The following is a 23,395-nucleotide window of genomic DNA, read 5'->3' on the forward strand; positions in this document are numbered from 1 at the left end:
GCTCCGGCTGTCCCGCTCCCCTCAGCCGTCCCGCACCCCTCAGCCGAACCCGGCCGGGCCGCCCCGGCTGCCCCGCTCCCCTCACCGCTCCCGCCCGCCCCGCTCCCCTCACCGGACCCGCCCCGCCCGTCCCGCCCGCCCCGCGCGGCGCTTCCTTCCGGGCGCTGTGGCGCTGCCGGCAGCGATGGACCGCGGTGCGGCGGGGCCGCTGCCCCTCGGCCGCCTGGCCGAGCCGCTGCTCCGCAGGCTCAGCGAGCTGCTGGACCGGGCGGCGCCCGGCAAGGGCTGGCGGGAGCTGGCGCAGCGAGCGGGGAGCCGAGGCACGGTGCGGCTGAGGTAGGGGCGCGGGGAGCGGCGAGCGCTGCCCCGCGGTGTCACTGCGCGGGCCGGGAGTTGGATGTTTGTATTTTCCTGTGAAACACTGTGAAGGTCCGTTTGATAAGTGACGGTATCTCGCCCCTAGGTTGGCGTGGCACTGCGACTTAATGAAAGAAACGTTGATGAATCTCTTTAGTGGGGATACGTAAACTTGCATTCCCTTTCTGTAGCTGTCTCCATGTCCTTATTATCTGAGTCCTTTGAATCTGCTGTTGTTGGAAGTGCGTGAAGACTTTTCACTAAAGTTTAAACTAAGAGCTTCAGGCGCAGTTCACTGCGCTGCAGCGATGTGTGATTGGCTGGGCTGCACCACTCGCTTGTTCTAAAAACTAAAATCAGTCTTCCTGCACTTTGAAGTTAGACACTGAGTTGCTCTTTACTGCTTCTGAATTAGGCACATGGAAATGATGGGTGCTGTACTAGTTTTTCTGCTGATACCTTAAAAAGTGAAAATTAGAAGGTTTCTCAGTACATTTGGTTAGACTTGTGAGGTACACGCATCTCTTACCTTGTAGCATACAAATAACTAATTCCAATTTCTGTCACTGTATAATTTCTGAACTCACGAAACTTGAAGGAAATACTACAAATATGTCCAAATCAGCAAGGAATTTCCTATGTCTATTTTTTAAAATCTTTTTGTTTGTCTTCAATTGATTGTTAACCCAGCTCCTTTCTGAGCAAAGAGTGTTAAGAAGGTCTGTGCCATGTCCTTCTTTTGTTCCTCCGTAGCCCTTTGGATTTGGAGCAGTGTTCCCTCCAAGTGCTGGAGCCAGAAGGCAGTCCCAGCTGGAGTCTCCTGAAGCTGCTGGGAGATCGTGGGTGCACGGTGGTGGAGCTGGTGGAGTCCTTGCAGGCCCTGGAGCACACAGAGGCTCTCCAGTGTCTCGGCCATGCAGGTCAGTGCTGGGCCTGTGCTTTCGCTGCAGCTCAGGGTTTTACACTGGAAACACTCAGGTAGCTTGTTTTCTGCAGTAGATAAAAACATCTTTAGTGCTTGAATTCTGATAATTGGTATCCATATGATTATCAAGGTAATTGGCTCATCTGATTCTGCGATTAAAAGTAAGCCAGGTAGATAAACAGCCTTTGTACAGTGTTGTTGTGGGCTTGAACTTGGCTGCATGGACATGCAGGGTGGACTTGTATTTGTTCCCAACTTTGCTATGTGTAAATTCTGTTTTAAAGGTATAAAGATTGTTGTACAGCCAGACTCTCAAGCAGTGCTCTCTGGTCAGGTGGTCAAGCTGTGTTGCTGGGCAACAGGACACCCATTTGTGCACTACCAGTGGTTCAAGCAGGAAAAAGAGGTAATAGTTGATAAACAGGGCAGGTTTTTGCAATAGTGAAAATAACAGGTAATGATTTTGGATGATACCTTTTTCTTTCTAAGACTCTTCCCCTTACTTACAATGAGAGAAGATTGCTGGATGGTGACCCTAGGAATCTGCTAAAACAATGTGGTGATTCCTTATATTCAAACCACTTCATCCCTGGGGGCTAATTTTGGAATGGGACAGAAAGGAAGCTGCAAGTTTAGTTGTCTCTCAGCTTAGCAATAAGTTTCAAGTATGTGAAGGAGTTGAGGCTGGTCTTATGGACATGGAAATAAATATTGTAGTGCTTGATCCTGGTTTAGATTAAACCAATCTAAATTTCAGTGTTTTTGGTTCACCTGTGACTCAGGTTCCCCATGGTGATTCTCCAGAGCTGGTTTTGAATCCAGTGAGTGTAAAGGATTCTGGCTTTTACATCTGTCGAGTGAACAGTGGCTGTTCCTTCGTGTTCAGTCGGTGGGCACGCCTGGAGGTCTGTGAGCTCCGCGGTGCATCTCATGGTGAGTGGCAGAACCACTGTCTTCTGAAGCTCTGTCCTCCCACTTCCTAGAGGAACTTGGGCCTCTGTAGCTGTGCTTAGGTTGTCTCACCCTTTCTTTTCTTTTTTCTTCCTTTTTGTTTCTTTTAAGGGAGCGTGGTGGGTTTGCCTCAAAACAAATTGTGCATCTGTGTTCAGCCTCAGCCACAAAACCTGACAGTGGGGGATGCTTTGGTACTGGAATGTGGAGCTGTTGGAAACCCAATTCCTCATTACCAGTGGTTCAGAAATGGATTTCCCTTGGCAAATGGGAGCAAAAATGTCTACACAGTAAGTTACTGCAATGGGCCAGCCTTGGGGGCCGATGTGCAACCACCTGGAACTTATCACAGAAAGCTTTCTTGAAGAAAACAGTTTCTCCATAGTCTTGACTAACCTCTGACAGAAGCGCTTGCTCCAAGTGCTTCTTTAGTTTTTACTTTTTCTTGCACGGGGGCTTAAATGCAAGGCTTGAATACCTGCTACAGGTGTTGTCTTGGGGTCTGTGGGGATGACTGGGATGGTACTTGCACAGGTAACTTCTGTGGACGTGGAACATCAGGGGACATACTGGTGTCACGTATTCAACGACCACGAGGATGAAGACAGCGAGAAGGTAGAAGTCATTATAGGTGAGGAGTTTTTCTGTTTGATACAGGACAGGTGAGGTTGTTCATTGCAAGCAGAATGAATGAATAGAACACATTTCAGTGTGTGTGCACGTGTTTTCAGGGAACTGGAGAGGAGCAGATCTCTGTATAGCTTCCAGATCTATCTGGGAATACTAGTATGTACCTCACAAGTTCTTTCCTAACCTGAGGACTATCCTAGTGTAGTACTCCCAGGTTTCAGTGATTAGTGCTGTAGAGTGTTGTGGTCAGTGCAGATTTGTCCTGCTGTAAAATGATTGCAGAGCAGCTTGACAGTGACCTTTGTCTCCCACCTCGTATGCTAACACTAATAACTGAGAGCACTTGTCTTCCAATTTTCCCCCTCCTTAAAACACAAGGAAGGAAAGCAATGGCAGTGGAGTGCACAGAAGGTAAAGTAAACCTTTAGTTGTGAATCAATGTTGAAAAGTCAGTGAGGGGACGATGGGTTGCTGAAAAGCATGTGTGGGTGAAGAGCTTCGGTCTAGTTTAAGGCACTGATGCATGATGCAGTGTTCCTTTTGCATGTGCTTTTCTCTTCTTTGCCTGGATGCCAGGATCTAGAGTACAGGAGAAAAACCAGGCTGCTTTCTCCTGTGCTATTCAAATGAATGTAAAGATCTGGAGAGGTTTTTGGCTGGGCTCAGGAGGCAACATCCTATCCAAGAAAATCTGGAGGTGTTTAGGAACCTGGGTAATCTTAGAGAGCTCCAGTGTCAGCACTCTGTCTGCAAGAGGTGTTTCCAGCAACCTCATGAGGATGATTTCTGTTCTCCTCTGCATTGCTGCCATGGGGAGGAAGAAGTGTATTATGACCTTTGCTGTTTGCACCATCCCTTGCTGGCTGAGCTCCTCAGAGTCTGCAACACCATCAGGGGATCAGTAGAACAGTGTAAGGCTGCTCACAGCAGGCCTGCTCTGAGACATCCCTGGGGCTTCAGACACAGGGGTTTTCTTTTCCATGGTTTCCAGTGCTCTCAGAATAAAGAGGTGAAACCTGTGGTAGCTTAGAATATTTCAAAATTGTGTCTGAAGTCTTTCTGAATACATGTGGCTTCCCAAAGTAAGATTTCTTGCTCAGGATGTTGCTTTTTCAGCAGTCTTTCAAGCATATCCTCTTCAAAGGGGTGATTCTGATGCCTTGTTCCTTGCTCCTTCGAGCTGCCTGCATGCCTGTGGGATTGGAGCGTAGGGAGTGTCCCTCCCTTGGTTTTTAGCTCTGCTGTGCTGTAATGCTGGTCTAGCATGGCTTTATCATTGCTGGGTTTTCTCTTCTCTGGGTGGAATAGACACGAAAGATTACATTTGCAGAAATGCAAAGCCAGAAGTATTTTAGAAAAGCAGCTTGTTTTCTGTGTTCAGCTTTGATTATTAGTGGCATGACACTTACATTTTTACTAACAAAAATGTTGCTTTTGCTTATTGTTTAAATGATGATCTTGTTGGTGTGTTTCTTTGCAGAAGATTTTAATGATCTTCAAGAATCAGGTCAGTGATAAAGTTTTGAAAAACTTTAGTTTTGCATCTCATTTTTATGTTACAAGTCACTGAAGCCTAGCTGGGTTACAATATATTCTTTACAGTATTTGCATGTGTCTGTAACTAGGAATTGAATAGGGGCAGGTATCATGTTAAGAGCAGCACAGCTTCCTGGGTCCAAAAGGTTGACTTGAAGCATATAGTGAATTATAGGGGTGCTATTATCTTTGTAAAATCACCCAAGTCTGGTCTTACTGCACTGCACGTGCACTTATACAAAGGGAATTATCTTTGCTTTCCTGTCTCTAGTTTCTCTGGACCCTTAGTACATTGCTGCTTTCTCAGATGATGTAAGGTGTCTGGCTGTAAACAACACAACATCAACAAAACACCCCCAAAGCCACCAAAACAAAAGAGAGCCCTTTTTTTTGTGCTAACTCAGTAAGGTGTTAGGCAAAGCAGTGTCTCTCCACGATAGCTGTGGGCAACATGCAGTTCATTTTCTGGTGTTGCAGCTCCAACTGTAGTCACTGACAGTGCTCTTTTCATCTCTTCCAAGCAGACCCACAAGAAGTGTCGAGTCACAGACCTGTTGGTGAGTAGATCTGTAGCTGGAACGTGCATTTCCCATCTTGGAAACAGATTTTGCTGCTTCTGACACTGCCAGTGCAAGACCTGTGGGGCACGTAGAGAGCTGCAGGGAGGGAGACCTGTGGGCATTGGTACAGTCCCTTACAATGCTTGCCTGCACTTCCAGGAGTAAACTGTGCCTCTGTCCAAGCTTCTCCACTCTTTCAGGTTCATCAGTGTGAGGGGGAGTTTAGGTGCTCCCCCCCAAGCTGGTAAGGTTGGGGTTTTTTTGAGGTAAGAAGAGAGTTGAGCTGTATTATTGATGTAGGAAGGCTTTTGAAATCACATAAAATACTGTGCCTGGAAATATTGTGCCTGGATACTCCTTTCTCTTTGGAAGACCTTCCTTTTAAAGGTAGTGACCCCTGGAATATATAAACGTGACGTGTTCTTTTCTCCCTGTGTCTTGGCAGCCACAGACAAGGTGGCTCTGTTAATAGGAAACATGAGCTACTGGAATCACCCCCAGCTCAAGGCTCCCATGGTAGATGTCTATGAATTGACCAGTTTGCTGAGGCAGCTGGATTTCAAAGTCGTTTCTTTACTGGACCTTACTGAATCTGAGATGCGGAACGCGGTGGATGAATTTTTACTTCTCCTGGACAAAGGAGTATATGGTAAGAACACTCAAAATCCCCTCTGAAGTAGGTCAGTGTGGTACGTATCAAGTGCACAAACAGCTGGTATTTACCTCTGCCAGCTCTCTACATGTGATGGCCAAACAGCCTTCGTGGTACATAGGGTGTGTGCAGAATGGGGAGAGTAAGTGAAAAGCACCCACCAGCACAGCCTTTGACTTGGCTTAAAATGTTTTTGTTTCTTTACTTTTAGAACAGATCAGAGGTTTGAACTCTTTTCTTTAACCACACCTATAACTGCAGTGCAAGCTCTGGGGGAGGGCAGGTGGAATTGATGCACAGAGCAAAAGCCTTCGTGTCTTGTGTGGAAAAGGCCAGGAATGATCTGGTTGGGAGTGTAAGAAAAGTTCTTCTGTGGGCTTTGAGTTTTCAGCTGACTGCCACTATTTTGTCATTTTTCTAAAGGCTAAGATTGTATAAACTCCTTGAGAAATGACTTAGAACAGAGAGCAAAAAGTTTTGCCAGTGTCCCTATTTAAATTGAAGAATTCCTGTAGTAAAGCCCATTCACGAAAACATTATTGGATCCTTTTTTGGAACACAAGGTCAGATTATTTGCTATCATGACTTTTTTATGGAGGTGTTACCTGATGCTCTGTCTGAGCAGCACTGGCTGCTCTGACATTTGGGCATTTCTGTCTGAGCCAAAAGCTGCCTGACACGAAGCCTCAGCCTGGCAGGAGTATCGAGGCTTTCTTGAGAGCAGTCTGCTTTTTTACTCCCTGGGGAATAGATGTGCTGGTACATTTGGGACCCTTACACCTTCTCAGTTTTTTTCTGTAATTGTTGTCATGAATGTAGAAAATAAAGCACAGAAAGGCTTTAATGGGTTTCTCAGCAGCACCACATGAAAGCTCTTACACAACATATTTTTGCAGTCGTGCATTTCCAGCCACTTGGTATAAAAGCTAAATGGAGCAGTTTTTCAGTGGTGTTTGGCAATAACTACTTCAATTTAAATGGTCACTTTATCCTTTCTGCATAGTGCCTATTAACAGCTTAAAGCCAATAAAAGGTGCTGTCAGTGCACAAATAGGTAATGATTTATAGCATTTCTAGTGGGCATAGCTTCAAATAGAAGAGGCACAGTGGCTGCTGCTGTCTGGTCCCTGTTACATGTGTTCCTGATGCCTGCTAAGTTGTGTAATTCTGGCCAGCTGCCAGGAAAGTGGCATTTCAGATACTGGTCCTTAAGGGCAGGAGTGGTAAACAAAGTGATGATGATTGCCTCCTCTGATATCTTGGTTTGTGCTGTTCTAAATGCAGGGTGCAATTAACATTGTATTCCACCCAGGGTAAAAGCACAGACCCGGATGTTTGAAAGGCTAAAAATACTTAGGCTGCTTTCTTTTTAAAAGAGAGAGAGAGAGAGAGAGAGAGGCAGATACCACTTAAATGCTGACGTCTCTGAGGAACTTGAGCCTACTTAAAATTGTTGTGCCTTAGTCTCTGTTGAGCCCCTGTGAACATGTTTACTCCACTTACCCCGGTATGCAGGGATGTATTTCTGATCCTGAGCTCAGCGCGGTCAGTGCTGCAGGTACTGGTGCCACAGCACAGGCATCTGCCAAGGACAGCAAAGGAGTGCAGTCAGTGCAGTGACTTACAGAGTATACACTCAGATAGATCTCCAGTCAGCCCAAATTGTCACTTTTCTGTTAGCTTTGTTCAGCTGCACACTACATACTGTATATATTGCAGAGCTGGCCCGTAGACTGCTCTGTATAGATAAATAAAAAGTCTTTTTAAAAGATGGAATTTGCATCATTAAGGAAAGCCAGCACTGGGAACAGGCAATAAGAAAATCAAATTTAATCATACAAGCTTCTCTTAACTGCATTTTTTGGCAGTGGAGGTTATTAATTCTAAGAACATCTAATCTTACTGCAAATTGATATGACTAATACTGGACATCTTTATTCATATAAGTAAAATCTAAGCCCTGGCTTGCAGTTTCCTTTTTCAGGGTTCAGAAAAGCTGTCTTTAATTCCATGACATGTTTGGGGTTTTTTTCCTACAAAAATATTTCATGTTTTATTGAAGATTTTAAATCTTAAAATGTTGTAGACTGTTGTGTACTGGCAAGTGAGGGAGATGATGGCAGGATAATCGTTTCTGGCTAGGAAAGCATGCAAAGAATTTGTTTGTTTAGTAGACCCAGAAGTAACCCAGTCTGTAACTAAGAGATGTAGCTGCAATCAACTGAACATGAGCTGCTGGTAGTTTGGTAATGGGGATGTGCTCTGGAGTCCTACCAAACTATTCAGCAGGGGTTTTTTCTGTCTACAAAATCTGCAGAGTTACTGCTGCTCAGAGCTTTGTAATTGCACACGTGGAGAAGATGTTTTACAGTTGGCACATTTCCTTGCTCCCATCTGTGAGTTACACATCATACACAACAGACTATTTCTGTTAGAGGTCATAACTACTTAAAGCATTTAAGAGTATTTAACTCGGTGTGTTTGATGCAAATATCTGATTGATTCTATTGCATGTGTGATATTTGCTTTTTTTTAAATCCATTGTGTCCGTGTGCTGTGGAGTCGATGTTCCAGTGGCTGGCCCCTGCCTCCCCTCCCTTCCTGTGTTAACAAAAGCATATTGATATTAAAACCCAGCTTGGAGTGGCTCGAATGACCTCAGTCCCGCTGTGCATGAGGGCTCTGACACGCTGAGATGTGCAGGAGTGCTCCCCGTGCTCTCAGTCACACCTGTTCTGTACCCAGGTCTGTTGTACTACGCCGGCCACGGCTACGAAAACTACGGCAACAGTTTCATGGTTCCCGTGGACGCTCCCAACCCCTACCGGTCAGCACACTGCCCGTGCGTGCAGGACATCCTGCGCCGCATGCAGCACAAGGAGACGGGGCTCAACGTGTTCCTGCTGGACATGTGTCGGAAAAGGTGTCACCGCTGGTCCTCAGCGGGGGTTCAGGGGTGGCTTTGCTTCACAGGAGAGGGAAGAATGACTCGAGTTCAGGGAACCGGCTGTGAGGTTGGCTCTCTGTCCCCGTGGGTGGATACCTGCCTCCTGATTCCAGCAACATTTATTTCTTCTTTTTTGCTGTTGCTTAAAAGTTATAGACCATTAGTCTGATGAGATAAAAGTGAAATTGGGCATCTTAAAGGAGGAACGTGACCCTTTCCCCTTGCACCGTTATCCGCCCTCATTACAGGAGGAAGGAGAACCCCTGTGATCAAAGGCATGTTAATTTGGCAGAAGGGCTCAAGTGAAGTGCTTATTTTAGAACTCTTCAGAGCCATGGATTTTGCTTTTATGCTGGGGATGTTGTATCTTTATTTAGAGCTTAAAACCCAACTGATTTATGGGGTTTTTCTAAACAAAGTACTGTGTTCTTCCCGTGTTGAGAAACTACGATGCCCAATTAAACTTGCACTTGAAATCAGCTCTTCAGTCAGCACTTCTGGCAATTGGTCTCTCAGGAATGTTTCATAACAGAAAAGTGCTGGTGCCTTGGTGTCTGTCGAGCCTCTAAACTTCAGTGCTAATGAAATGCCTGTGACCCAATTCAGGTTCACAGTCTGTATCCAAATAGAAAATCCATCTACATAAGCCTTGTGCTAACTATGCAGACACCCTGTGGGGGGGAAAAGTTAGAAAAAAATCATAGCTTTTGGTATAACATAAAATGGGCAGTTATCAGAAATGGGGTTTGCAGAGATTGTAGACCAACTCTGCTAGTTACTATAACATGATGGTGCTGAGTTTTGTCTTTTAGCAGTCAGGATTCATTCCAGAATTGTAGGAGTGAAACAAATTCCTGGTTGTGAGCTCTGCTTTTCTGGAATTTTGAATTTGTTACCTTTATTGACTTCCTTGTGTTTCCATTTATTGCAGAAATGAATATGATGACACAGTTCTTATCTTGGATGCTCTGAAGGTTACAGCCAATATTGTTTTTGGATATGCAACGTAAGGAAATTTTTCTTCTTGTGTGCCCCAGAAGTGAGCACTGAAATTGTACAGCTGCCCTTTTCCAGAACAGTGCTGTGGTGGTAACAGACCAGTAACCTCGGGCAGTTTGCAAGTGCAAAAGCTGCTGAATAGAAGTAGTCAAGAGCTTTCATAAAATCTTCAATGATAAATTGAAGCTCCTCCTATAAGGAGTTTGATAAACAGCTGTGGTGTGTGGTGCCATTGGAAGGGAAACCTTCCGTGAGCTGCTTGCAAGGGAACACAAAGAGCAGGTTGGCCTTGGACACAACCTGGTTTTCAAACTGTAGGAAATTCCTTCCCCCGTTCCCAGCACAACTTTACTCCTCACCATGCAGATGTTGCAGTGTTTGTTCCTTGTCTGATGCTGGTGATCTCACAGGTGCCAAGGAGCAGAAGCTTTTGAAATTCAGCAGTCGGGGTTGGCCAATGGCATCTTCATGAAGTTCCTGAAGGAGCGCTTGTTAGAAGACAAGAAGATCACTGTTCTGCTTGATGAGGTTGCAGAAGGTGAACTCCAGCTTACTGCACTAACAGTCTCCTCAGCCTGCATTGCTGAAAACAACTTTGCTTACATGTTCTTCCTCCCATGGTGAATGTGTTACACTACTTAAAGCTCTTTCTTCTTGTGTTTTGATCAAATAGCAGCTTTTATCAAGAAGCAGCTGCTACTGGGCAGCACATTAACACATTCTTGGTGTTGTAAAGGGATCTGAGCTTCTTTAATAGTGTGCAGTTTTACACTTTAGCGAACCTTATTTGTTCTGAGTATCTTTCCTCATGGAGCTTTGAATTGTCCATTGACAAAAATGCTCTTCTGTCCTGTGGTTCCAGCTGCCTGTGGTAGTCCAGTCCTTTGCAAGTTCATTTAAACAATTAATGGAGTCCTACCTGCCCCAGAGTGCTATAGTGATGATAATGATTTGTTCTCTATCGAGAACAGTAAGTTCTCTTAAGTGCATTAAATAGGGCAATGCACTGCTTTCAAATGCCTGGTTCAGTAATTGTATTTTAGATTTGATGGGAAAAGTGCTAAAGTGAAAAAGGTCGAGGGAACACGTGCTGCTCCTGTGCAAACATCTGCTCCAGCCATTTTGGCCAAGATCAGCCAGTGTGAGGCTTGCTCTGTAGGGGATGTCTCTCATCAGCTGCAGGTCACAGAGCTTTGCCCAGTCTGTCTTTTGTTCAAGAATGGAGAGAAGGACTGACCTGTTGGGCAGTGTGACAGGCACTGCTGTCAGTATTCCCAGTCTTGAGTGTCAGGGACCACACAGGTAAATTGAAGACACTTGTAAATGTGCCAGAGGAGTGCTCCCATTGCCAGTGTTCCATGTAAACAGCCCCCAGGGAAAAGGCCCTGCTGGCACTGTGCTTCCTGCTGGCTGCCTTTGCCACCAGAGTGCAGTGCTGGCTCGTGCTCAGCTTGCTGGCCCCCAGGCCCCCGAGGTGCTTCCCTGCAGAGCTCTGTCCCAGGGAGTCAGGCCTCTCCCTGCACAGGTGCAGGGCATCATTCCTGCCTGGGTGCAGGTGTTCCCTGCTGTTGGACTCCATGAGATTCCTCTCTGCCCAGTTCCACAGCCAGGGCAGCACAGTCCTGTGGGATATCAGCCACTCCTCTCAGTTTTTAACCATCTGCAAACTTGCCAAGCTTTGCACTCTGTCCTGTCATATGGATCATTAGCAATGCTGTTAAATAAACAATATTGGGCCCTTTATCAATGCTTAAAATACTGCCCTTGCCCCCCAGTCCTTTAGAAATCTCTGACTGGAATTATTCATATTCTTGAAATGTCACTCTAATTAGGCCCTTCCCCACTCAGAGCTGTGATACTGCTTGATCTGGCTTTGAGGAACAGGGGAGGGGGTTGGCCAGGCCCCACGTGAACCCTCAGGGCCCTGCAGCAGCAGGAATGGTGCCTTGGCCTTCAGGGAAGGAAGAGCTGCAGCTTTTGATGGATGTGCTGGCACTGGCATAAACACAGCAACCACACAGCACACTGCAGCAAGGGACTTAATTCAGTTGGAATGGCAGCAGCATTGATTTTGAAAGAACCTGTCTGCACCTTCCTTTCAGATATGGGCAAGTGTCCCCTGACCAAGGGCAGGCAAGCCCTGGAGATCCGCAGCAGCCTGTCGGAGAGGAGGGCGCTGACAGACCCCGTGCGGCAGAGCACAGCCTCGGCAGAGTCGCTGGCACGGAACCTGCAGTGGGCCAAGGCTCATGGTAGGGGACACTCTGCTCTTACATGAGCCTGCTGCCGTGGGGGGAGAAGTGAGGGCATGGAGTACTGAATGGAAATGGGAGACATTCAGATTTATAGCTGAATTTTCATTAGGCTGTTCAGTAGGAAATCTTGGTGTTTGGGTTTACCCTTACATGAGATAGGAATGAACAAGGTGACATGGAGAATTCATCCAGAGTAAGTATATTTAAAACCACAGTAGGGGAGACTTACAGGATGTCTGCCCCCTGGACAGTGTCCCAGGAGTCTGTGTGTCTAACAATGACACTTCTTCTAAGACATCATTAATCTCATTCAAAAGTCATCACCTAGAATAGGCAGGCAAACTGTATGGCAAGTGTGCATGAGATGAAAAGGAGTTTTCAATGTATATAACTAAGAAAATAAGGGTGAGATGAGTTGGAGGCTTTCTAGCTTCTTTTAACAAAGGCAGTGCAGTTTAAGATCTTTCACCTTATTTACCTAAAGTTGTTGGGGTACATCTTCAAATTGCTTTGATAGATTGGGCAGAGGGTCGGGGTGGCATTTCTAAGACAGCTCTTCCACAGATGCAGGTATTTATTTGTGAAATTATGCCCTTAATTTTTGTTTGTTAAATGATTGAAAAAAACACAGAAACTTATTTTAGAAAAATACAAAATGCATATGCTGAGTTACATTTAGACCGTAATGATGTGTTCTTCGCAGAGCTTCCGGAAAGCAGGTACCTTGATTTTCAATGTGGTGTTCAGATCCAGCTGGGCTTTGCAGCTGAGTTCTCCAACGTCATGATAATCTACACGAGGCTGGTGCAGAAACCCCCCGAAATGGCCGTTTGCAGAGCCCATGTCACAGACTTCGCTCTCGTGAGTGCTTCCTCTCAGTGTCTCCTCATCTTGCTCCACTGAAGTTGAAAATTTCCTGTTCTATCCATGTCAGACTGCATCTTTTGTAATAAAATGGGTCCAAACTTATTTCAGTTTCTAAAACTGAAATAAGTAATGGTTTATGATCTACAAATTCTATAGCTTTGATTAAGTTCTCGTTTCTTTCTTGCAACAGGACCTGGATGTGGATCCTAAATTGGCTAATAAAGGAACTCCTGAGGAAACTGGAAGCTATTTAGTATCAAAGGACCTTCCCAAACACTGCCTCTACACCAGGCTGAGTTCACTGCAAAAACTAAGGGTTAATATATGTTACTCCTCACGTTTGTTCAGATAACTGACACTAATCATGTACTTTGCAGCTCTGTTGAAGCATCTGTGTATTGTCTGCACAGTAAGTTCTTTGGAGGGAAGCAATGACTGATAGCACAGTTTAGTGACTTTAATTCTGTAGCTGAAAAGTGAAAGCCAGGGAATTGATGCATATGCAATCCTGAAACCGGCATGCGAGGCCCTCTGTATTTTCTTGGCCAAGGTGGTTGTTTTTGTGAAGATGATCTATAGCACACTCTGAGGGTGTTCCTATGCACTGCAGTTCAGGAAGAACGTGACCTGAAGCAGAGCTGCCTCTTACAGAGTCATTAGTAGGAGCTGAAAGTGTTGTGTATCATCAGCCAGTGCTCCTGGGCATGCAGTTTTTGGAAGGTTCTCCCTTCAGCAGACTGGGGCACTGTGAAGTGTCTCTCTGTATCTTTGTGTCATGAGCACCTGCCATCTCTTCTTCAGTGCTTTTGGCAGCTGAGGTAACATAAGTGCTTCTGGAATTACAGACTGTCCTGTGAGAAAGTACTGACCAAAAGAGGTCCTCAGTAAACAAGTCTTGCCCAGTGTGTGCCCTCAGCTCCTAAAAAGGTTGCTCTTCTCCAGGAGGCCAGGCCTCTCAAAGGGTTTCCTGCAGGGTTTATTTGGATTGGAAGTATAACTTGTTCTCTCCCCCACCTTTCCTCTTTTACAGGAACACTTGATCTTCACTGTTTGCTTGCACTATGAGTATTCAGGAATAGAAGATACAATGGATGAAAGAAAGGAAGTTAATGTTGGGAAGCCCCTTATTGCTAAATTAGGCCTTCATCATGGATTCAAAACCAATAACTGTCCTCATACCTGTTGCATGACTGGTTATCCTTTTCATAATTCAGTGGAATCGAGTCTTAGAGAGGCAGCTGAATACTACATCTCCAGCCACTGCCAACCAGATTCCTGTCCAGGTGTTTACCATCCAAACTGCACTTGCTCAGCCAGCATCACACAATCAGGGGCGTGTTCCTGCAATGGGACTTCCAGGATATTGGCTTCAAGACATGAAGTATGGAATTACTCACCCACTGTGGAAAAGAGTAATGTACCAGTAGAGACCACTGATGATACTGTTGAACTGGAATTCCTTCTCTCTGACAGCCTCAGCTTCTCTGAACAGCAGTAGCTGGGATGTGTTTGGCACAGACCTCCACAGAGCTCTGCAGGATGCCTCCTGAGTAAAAATAACCTGTTATCCTGAGAGTCCTGCAACTGCCTCTTTGGCTCCAGAAGAGCATCTGCCCCGTGGAACTCTCCACTAGGAGATTTCAGGGCTGCTGTTGCTGTCTCTGTAGTTACAGCTTTGGTTCATGCATCAGCTACTTCTCCTCATTCTGTCAGCTAATTAGGAGCTTTGGCAGCTCCCATACATTAAGTTTCTGGGCCATGTTCACCTTGACATAAATTCCTGAGTGCTGCAGGGATGATGGTTTCAGTATTGCTCCTGCCTTGCACAGAATTTTAATTCAGGCGGAGTAAGATCTGCTCGCGTTTTAGAGTGTGGCATTTTGAGCACCAAGGTGTTTGCTGTGGACTGGAGATAGTGTCAGGTGTGGGGGAGGACAGGTTGGCAGTTTGAGGGAGTTGGGTTTATTTTTTTTAAAAAAAAGATTGATCACCCTCTTAGTTTAATAATTGCAGCAGTCTAGGAATGCAGTGAGGACCCCTCCATGTTGTGGAAATTAGGCAGTTATTAATTGCTAGGGTACCATTGCAGCAATTTAGCCATTCCAGGTTTATTTTAAGAGCTAATGAGAAAAAATGTGTTCTGCCATCCTTGTTGGCATGCAGTGAGCACGAGCCCAGGAGCCCTGTGGGTGTGTGTTACCACAGCAACCAGCCTCCACACCCACATCTGCAGCGGATGCGGGGGGAAGCGGCCAGGACCTTCCATGTGCCCTTCCCACAGCCCCTGCTGGCACCTGCCTGTGTGCTTCCAAGTCCCTGCAACGGGGAGGGAAAGCCTTCAACCTGGTATGCAAATCACTACACATAAGATCAAGCAGCTCTCAGATGCTTCCTGGGCTCGCTGATGCCTTAACGTGATGGTTATGATTTATTTCACCTCTCTATACATGAGCTAGTTCTGCTTCCTGAGGCAGCTTCCTGCCACCCTGTCAGAGGGATGCTGAGCATGCATGGCAGGACAGCACCAGTCGTCCTGTGGAGGTGGGTGCCTCTCCTGTGGGTTACCAGCAGGCAGCCTGGAGTCCTGGAGCAGCCTCTGTCACAACGTGCTCAGATTATTCCCCTCTAAATGGGCAGTTTGTTGGTGCTGTAGGTGTTTAAAGTGGTCCCAGGATTCTTCTCTGTTCACATCCTGTCTGTGCCTGTCAGCTCTTTTCCTCTCCCTTCTGTTGAGTGCCAGTAGTATCTGTGGTACCTGCCTCTCAGGACCAGCTGAGGATTGGTCCAGCAGTTTTTGAGAACTGCTTTGAAATACTGGGAATGCACCAAATCTGATATCTTTTTTTTGTCTGTAGGAAGCATAACAATCTTTTAAGAAAGTACAGTTGCTATAAAACATTTTTGTTTTATTTTGTGTATTTTGTTTATTTTGCAGCTTCTCAAAGCTTTGTAGGTTTTGTTTCACGCCTGCCTTAGGGATATGCAGAGTCTGCTGCACTCTGGTTGCAGCTGCAAAGAGAACACTTTGTTTGAAACAACCCTTAGATTATCAGTTCTGCTTTTAGTGGAAATAGTGGGTTCATTTTAATCAGAAAACAGCTGTGTTTGATGCCAAGCCATTTACCTGTGCTGGCAGGTAGAGAACTGCAGCTGTTTGCACACTCACTGTATTCCAGCACATAAATCAGAGGTGGGACTCGTTCACTTTGCAGAGTTGTATACATTGAAAACTCCTTTTCACCTCATGCACACTTACCATACAGTTTGCCTGCCTATTCTAGGTGATGACTTTTGAATGAGATTAATGATGTCTTAGAAGAAGTGTCACTGTTAGACACACAGACTCCTGGGACACTGTCCAGGGGGCAGACAGCCTGTAAGTCTCCCCTACTGTGGTTTTAAATATACTTACTCTGGATGAATTCTCCATGTCACCTTGTTCATTCCTGTCTCATGTAAGGGTAAACCCAAACACCAAGATTTCCTACTGAACAGACTAATGAAAGCAGCTTCTCAAATTGGCAGATGGTGGCTCTGTAAGAAAACATGTTTTCTTGCCTTGCCCCTCAGTTCATTCCCAGACTGAGCAAAGAGAGCTCGGTAGTAGCATCTGTTGATGGAATAGTTCCTGTTAAACTCCATCTGCCTGCCAGCTCTGAGATGTTCCAACCATGGTGTGTATATAAGGTACAAAAGGTATAATTAGAATTCTGATGTATCAAAAACTGGAGTGGGTTTAATTATGTAAGATGGACGTTTTTGGACAGCTCTAAGTAATAAAAAATACCATGAGTGGTGAGATGGTGCTCAGCAGTTGCCTTTGCAGCCTGGTTATTATTTGCATGCAGTGCAAGATGTAGATTTGTGCCTGATCTGAAGCTGAGCCAGTTCTTGCACAGTGGGTGTGTGGGAGCATAACTTCTGAGGCAGAGGTTTATGGGGTAACAAGGTTGTTGAGTATCTTTAACACTTTTGTAGGGTAGTAGAGCGCTCCCTGGGCAAGGGGGAGAAGCAGCTTCCCTCTCTCTCACCATGCTAACATGGGCAAAGTCATGTCAGGCAGAGGGTGCAGAAGTGGGTAATGCCAAAGCCCAGAGCTGATTTAGTTAACTGGTAAGGACTGGAGATTCACCTTGAGTTAGAGGGCTGCCTGCAGCAGACCAGCAGACCTTGGGATCAGGTTGGCAGTGGAGGGAAGCAGCCAACAAGCTGTTGTTTAAGCTGCAGCTGATAGTGAGCTCAGTTGTTATTAAATTGTGTTTGGTGGAAGAATCACTGTAGAGGCAGCAGTATTTGCAATTTGAAAGAAATGGCAATGATGATAATAGCCCCAGTCTGTCCCAGGGAAGGACCAAAAACCAGGTCATGCCAGCACCAACCTCAGCTGGGGGCATCTCTTGCTGATCACTGTGTGTTTAGGGGTTTGTTCAGTAGAGACTTTTATGGCAGCAGAGAGGGAAGTTTGCAACACGGGAAGTAGTGTTGTTACACAAACTAAATGGAATTTGTATAATCCTGACTCATCTTCGGTAGGTGGGGATGAATCAGATGTCCTTCCTCCAGCAGGAGATGCCAAGGACCAGCATGGAAAGTCTGAGTGCTTGAAAGCCTCCCAGGCCACAAACCAGCAAGGTGCCTTGATTTTAACTTTGCTTCCATTGTAGGAAGATCATCATGGGCAGCTTGGAATCAGCAGCCACTGCCAGGCCCCGTTGCTGCTGCCACCCTTGTCCATGAGGACAGTGTTTCCTGAGGTAAAGAGAGGAAAGACAGCAGAAAAATAGCTCTTGCTGGAAACAATGCTGCATTTAATTGAGCTTCTTCCCGCTGCAGAGGTTTCTTAATTGGCTGCCAGCAGCTTTCACTACGTTCCTCTGACTTGCTCAGAGTCCAGCCCTGGATGTTTTGGATTCCCCTTTATCCTTATTTTAGTAGGTGATTATTCCATTTTATGGGTGGGCTGTGGGAAGGCAGAAGTCCGAGCACAGCTGCTGCTGGTAGGGAGTGCCTGGGTGTCCGTTCCTGCAGCGGGGCAGCAGCCCTCGTGTCACATGGCATCTCCTCCAGTGCCCAGCCCCCAGGGACCAGCGGGAACCCCTGTTCAGGTTCAGCACTCTCCTTTTGCTGTGTAAATGCAGGTGAACACACAGCAGAGGAGCTGTTGATGGCACCATCTGCAAAAGCCTAATGGCTCATTCATTAAGCAGTGGGAGCCGGCACTGCCACAGTCTAATCAGATACTGTATGATGAATAATTCAGAAATAATCCTCCTATACTTGAATAAATATCAGGAGAAGGAAGGAAAAAGGCCCATACATATGGCACACTAAGAGAACAAAACAGGCATTCTTCAGTGTCCCAGGCTGCTGAGCTGTGCTACGGGATGTTAATCGTGCAGGTGGCTGATGCCTGCCGAGGAGCTGACGGGGGCTGCTGGCCCAGCACTCGAAGGTGCTGGTGAGCGGAAGAGACCGCAGTGCTCATGGGAAAATCCATCAGCACTGCAGTTGGAAGTATGCCTGTGCTTGGGTCGTGGAACTGGCTGGTGACACGGGTGGGGCACTGAGCTCGGGAGGAGATGGCTGGGAAGCCCCAGGTCTTGGCTGGCCTTGGGCTGTGCTGCTCTGTGCTGCTGGGCAGGTCAGGGGGGGCTGTCCCCCAGCAGCTCCTGCCCACACCCCCAGAGCTGCTGCTCTGGCTGGAGTACTGGTTATCTCCTGTGAGATCCCTTTCTTTTAATAAATCTCATCTTTCCAAAAGCAATCCTAGTGGTTTCAGTCCAAAATATAACAGGAGACTTATTTTAATAACCAGGAAAGGAAATTATTGTTTTTCCAAGAAAATACAAACAGATTAGGGATAGGAGCATCTGAAAAGGGGAAGTTTAGTTGTAAGCTAGTTTTTAATACTGAATGTTTAAATATAAAGTACCATTGCATTCTAAACAGTGATAGAAAGAAAAATTTAAGTATTCTAAAACAAGAAATGTAAGCCTCTGCTCTTGTAGATCATATATTACCAGAACATTTAAGGTGAAAACCTTAAAAAGCAACTGCAGGAACAGGCAGTATTAAGTATTTGCCAGAAGCTGTAAAGTTATTAGTCTGAATTCAGGGCTTGAAATACGGAATGTGCATGTTACACTTCTTGCTTAAGCTAAGCGTGTTTCACTAGCCAGGAAAGAACTGTTTTGTTATTGTCCTTCCCAGAAGTGGGGAAGGACAAAAAGGGCAGCTTTTATTCTGACATAGAAAACCTAAATGTAAATCAACTTTGGTTTTTATTGTGTCAGTCCACCTGCAAAGTCTTCTTTGGCCCCAGCACATCTTTAATGTGCAGAAGCTCTGTTTGTAGCTGTGTGTGATGCAGTTGAAATTGATCTCTGTACAGAAAGCTGACGATGAATACACCATGGTTTAGAGTTCTGAATTTCAAGGGCCTTAAAATCCTTAGAAGTTAAATAATTAAAAAGTTATTATTGCACACAAGTTCAGCATTCACTACAGCATCAAAGTGTTCTGAGTTGGCAGCACTCCTTGCTGACTGCTGAGAAAACAGCAGGCTACACTGGAGACATTTCTTCAGGAAAAAGAAAAGGGGGGTTCAAGATGTACCTGCTTCCTGGAGAATGCAATACGTGGTGTGGGAGTTGGGACTGCACGGCTCCGTCAGGGCAGGGGAGCAGAGGTCCCATCTCAGAGCTGCAGTCCAGGTGGAAGGATCCCTGGTGATGGTTTCACGTCAGGACAGAGGCTGCTCGCGAGGACAGCGGGGTCAGGGGCTTTGATCCCGGGCACTGCAAAGCCAAGGGAGAAAACGGGATAACCTAAACAAACAGAATTTCTTCCACCACAGCTTCCCAGGATTATGTGGCACAGTGTCTGGTGGACCTCTGGTCTAAGACCTCAGAGCTAAGATGTAAGGTCAACCTGCTAAAAAACCCCCAAAGCCTCCCAGCACAGAAGTGATGCTTGTAGGAACACTCACTATGCAATTGCCTGTTACTTTGTGTGCTTGAATTAAAAAGCCACTGGAGAAGAGCCATCAGGCTGGCACTGCTTGTAAATCATACTTAAAATTCTCTTATTTTATTTTTAAAATCAAATACTGAGGGTGACGGACTTTTTCTGCCATGTCAAGGACACCTTGCTGGGAGGAAAACAAATAAATCTGTGTGAAAGGCAGCATGCACAAGGACCTTTGTGCCATGTATAAACTGTGAAATCGATTAACAGTTCTGATATTAATACCAGAGTGGTAGTAACAGCTGCCATCTTCTTTATGCTATTATGCAAGCCAACCACAGAAATGCAATGTAAGTAAACAGAATTTGGTTTTCACTTTAATCAAATCAGTTTCCTGGTTAATTGGGAAGAAATAGGGTGCTATAAATATTATGGCTTAATTCTGCAAGTCCCTTGCAGGATGAGCTTGTGCAAGCTGAATTTCATGGCCCTTCTTGAATGTTAAAACTAGTGCAGAACACAAATCCATTTGGGTTTTTTATATAAATCCCCAAATCGATTTATTAAATTCACATTCTATAAACTTGTCAGACTCACTGATTGCCACAGTTTGCCACAGAGCAGTTTGCTGCTGTTTTGGTTCATTGGACAAGTCAGAATTTGTACGTGGGGAAGTCCCGTGGGCTGGGGTGGGGCCGCCAGGGCATGGGCCAGCCCGATGGATAATTCCCTGCCCGACGATACCTGCGGGCACAGCTTCAGGGGCAGCCTGCCAGCAGGAGCTGTGCTCGAGCAGAAGGCCTTTGGGACTCGGTGCCTCGCCGAGAGGCTCGTAAGAGATGTTCATAAACCGGCATTATTTCAGCCAGAATATGTACTGTGCTATATGCTCAGAGTATAAATGTGAGGCGGGTGTTATGCGTTTAAAGCCATTAATGTGATCCAATAAAGCGATCCGCATGCCAAGGTTTACATTCTGGAAATGGTGCTGCACAGCGGTAAGAGAGAGAAGAAAGGCTCTCGTCCTGCCCTTCCGAGCAATGGCGATGCCGCCAGGATGCTCCGCAGCCAACAAAGGCGGCTGGTGGGAGGCAGCGCCCGGTGCCGGGGTGTGCGAGGCAGGGCAGCACTGCTCCGGGACACGGTTCCCGGCCGCGCCCCGGGCCCGCAGGGTGACCCCGGCCGGGCCCGGGCACAGCGGCCGCAGCGCCGGCGGAGGTGGCAGCGTGTGGCTCCTCCCGTCCTTTGTTGGCCTGGAAGCGGAGCGGCGGCCGGGCGTCTTCCCCCGCTGCCCTTCGAGGCCTGAAGCGCTCTGGCCCCGGGAGCGCCCGGAGGGCTTCGGGGAGCGCCTCCCGGGGCTGCCCCGGCCCCGGGGAGATCGGCCCTGCCCGCCGGCCCCGCTCGGTCCCGCTCCGGGCGGGACCCCCGACCTGCCCGGGCTGCGGGAGGCCGCGACCCGGCCCCGGCCCCGCGGCGCCCGGCGGCCCCGCAGCCTCCCCGCCCCCGGCACTCTCCAGGGAGCCGTTCCACACGGAATCACACGGGAGCGTCTCCCCATCTGTGCCGCCGAGCACCCCCACCCCCACCGCCCAGCCCCGCAGCCTCCTGCCATTATGTTCCTCCGTCGCGGGGCCGGGCCGCGCCGCGGGCCGTAGCCCTGCCCGAGCCCGCCGGCTCCGGCCGCAGCAGGTGTGTCGCATGGGGACCGGAGGTTGCATGCGGTGGGGTCGCTTCCTCCCGGCCCGGTGGCGGCCGGGGCTGCCCGGGCCGGCGGCTCCGGGCCGGCCGGGCGGGGGCGGATCGCTCTGCCCGTCGCCGGAGGGGCCGCGGCCTCCTCTCCCCGGGCGTCCCCGGGGCTCGCAGGACCCGCTCGGGCAGGGGCCGGGAGCGAGCGGGCCCGCGGGGAGGTGCCCGTGGCCGCGGCGGCCCGGAGGAGGGAGCGGCCCCCCGGGCCGAGGGGCCGAGGGAGGGCCGGCCGCGGCCGCCCGTGCGGGGAAGACGGGCCGAGGCAGCGGAAGAACATGGTGGTTCTCCCCAGAACGGGGTGGGGATGAGGGATGCGGAGAAGGTGTGCAGGGTTGTGCCCGAGACCTCTGCTCAGTTGCAGGTGCAGCCCAGGGCAGAGGGGCCGGCCGGGGTTGCCCACCCGCCCGGAGGGAGCCCTGCAGAGCAGCATCTCCCGCAGCCCCCGAGAGGAGGGGGCTCGGCGCGTAGGCGGAGGTGGTTACTGGTGTTCCCAGAGCAAGGGTGAGTAGCCAGGAGGAGCGGGGTGGCTGCTGTCTCGGTCTGTGTGCCTGTCAGCCATGCAGGAGGAAGGCCCAGCGTGGCCGAGGTGAAGGGGAGCGGGCAGGAGCAGAGCGGCCACGGGCACAGGTGGGTGCGGACCCCCGGAGCGGCCTGGGCACCGCGGGGAGCCGAGCCCCTGGCCGGGCATCGCCCCAGAGGCGCAGGGCCGAGCGGGCGGCTCGGTCCGCACGGTCTCTGCGGGGTGGGAGCCGCGCTGAGCCTGCCCGGGCCTCCCCAGCCGGGGGGTGCCGGCCGGGGGGGCTGCCCAGCCGCGGGGCTGCAGCTCGCTGGTTCTTAGGGCCTCTAGCATAGTCGAATAGCAAAAGGAAAAAAAAATCAGCGCAGCGGCCAACTCGGTACTGCGAGGAGGGGGCAAAGGAACTATTTTGCAGGCATCTTGCTGCTGCGGAAATGGATTTCTTGAGGGGAGGGAGGCGCGCGTGTGGGTACTCTGTTAGTAATGCTGCCCAGAGCTCAGAAAATGCCACTCGGGCGGCCCCAGAGGCAGCGAGGAGTGGGGAGGGCGGACGGGAGAAGCCCTCGCTCAGGCACCCCTCGGCCGTGGGCATGAGGGGGCAGATGTGACGTGTGTGAGCAGCCACCCCTCGTGCTGTGGGAGCAGAGGGGGAGCAGCCCGGGTTAGCAGCCTGTCTCCCAGGGCTGTGGCCGAGCCTGCCTGGTGCTGCAAGAGAGATCCTATGAGGATTTTTATTGCGGTCTCTTTGTTAGCTACAGACAGGCACGCACACACTCCCAGCTCTCAGCCAGGTTGTGGGAGGTAAGTGGGGGAGGCGAGGAAGGGAGCGTGCGGGGGGCTCTGGGGAGCAGGGGCTGCGTGGGCCGGGCAGGAGGGGAGCCGGGGCACAGGGCTGCGCCGGCCCCACGCCACACAAAAAACAGCCCCTGCGATTTTCAGGGACTTGTTGGCAACTCAGCGAGGGTTGCCATAGCTTTTTATGTAGGGTGACCAGAACCGGCTGGAACTGGTTTGAGGCAGATCAGCTCCTGAACACAATGCAGTCACTGAGCTACTACACTGGGAGAGCTTCCTCCCTTCATGGCAGCCAAAAGCAGAGGAGCTTGCAGAAAGATACCATCCCAAAACAGTATGTGAATGCACACTTTAGACACACAGCACTGGTATGTGGCTAACGTAGTCATAAAGGGTTCTGTATGTAAATGTACATATTTGCAGTAACTGAGATTACTTTGGCTTTTCGTGCCTTTTTATGCTTAAGGAATGGGCAAGAGCTGAGATTTATGACCCTTATTAAAATATTTTTGCTTTGCAAGGGTGGGACACTGGTTATGCAGTCTATTTTAAAACTAAACTACATAAAATGGATTGAATGATTTGTAATTGTAGTTATGCTTGTGACTGAGGATGCTGCTTTGCATGCGGTTTTATTTACAGGGTGCTGTCTTGTGGTTTGCTTCTTTAGGGGACGTTAAGGGGGGGGTTGC

General features: G+C 48.4%; 3 protein-coding genes across 8 annotated transcripts in view; 2 read left to right on the forward strand and 1 right to left on the reverse strand.

Annotated features, from left to right (window-relative positions):
• The first annotated feature begins 150 nt into the window (after positions 1 to 150).
• LOC135405156 (mucosa-associated lymphoid tissue lymphoma translocation protein 1-like) lies at positions 151 to 15,588 on the forward strand. 2 transcript variants are annotated; one of them, XM_064639863.1, is made up of 17 exons: positions 151 to 336; positions 1,111 to 1,277; positions 1,567 to 1,688; positions 2,065 to 2,215; positions 2,345 to 2,523; positions 2,768 to 2,864; positions 3,242 to 3,274; positions 4,344 to 4,370; positions 4,921 to 4,956; positions 5,405 to 5,608; positions 8,357 to 8,534; positions 9,490 to 9,564; positions 9,968 to 10,095; positions 11,660 to 11,809; positions 12,516 to 12,673; positions 12,870 to 12,995; positions 13,710 to 15,588. In XM_064639863.1, exons 1-17 carry the CDS (start codon positions 185 to 187, stop codon positions 14,175 to 14,177), a joined length of 2,451 nt encoding a protein of 816 aa, XP_064495933.1. In that variant the 5' UTR covers positions 151 to 184; the 3' UTR covers positions 14,178 to 15,588. The 2 variants fall into 2 exon arrangements, with proteins under 2 accessions (XP_064495933.1, XP_064495934.1); XM_064639864.1 differs by having other exon boundaries at positions 4,924 to 4,956.
• On the reverse strand, positions 487 to 21,821 carry LOC135405157 (collagen alpha-1(I) chain-like). The gene is made up of 3 exons (XM_064639865.1): positions 19,295 to 21,821; positions 7,106 to 7,193; positions 487 to 1,339 (listed from the first exon to the last, which is right to left on the reverse strand). Exon 1 carries the CDS (start codon positions 21,819 to 21,821, stop codon positions 20,502 to 20,504), a length of 1,320 nt encoding a protein of 439 aa, XP_064495935.1. The 3' UTR covers positions 487 to 1,339; positions 7,106 to 7,193; positions 19,295 to 20,501.
• The window catches only part of LOC135405155 (zinc finger protein 532), a 29,441-nt gene continuing 27,823 nt past the window's right edge, over positions 21,778 to 23,395 (forward strand). The window contains exon 1 of one of the 5 annotated variants that reach the window (XM_064639857.1): positions 21,778 to 21,892. The gene's annotated coding sequence lies outside the window, so the exon portion shown is untranslated. The other 4 variants (XM_064639862.1, XM_064639861.1, XM_064639858.1 and 1 more) reach the window with 4 other exon arrangements.

This window comes from Pseudopipra pipra, chromosome W (assembly GCF_036250125.1).
Source record: "Pseudopipra pipra isolate bDixPip1 chromosome W, bDixPip1.hap1, whole genome shotgun sequence".
Classification (NCBI taxonomy): domain Eukaryota; kingdom Metazoa; phylum Chordata; class Aves; order Passeriformes; family Pipridae; genus Pseudopipra; species Pseudopipra pipra.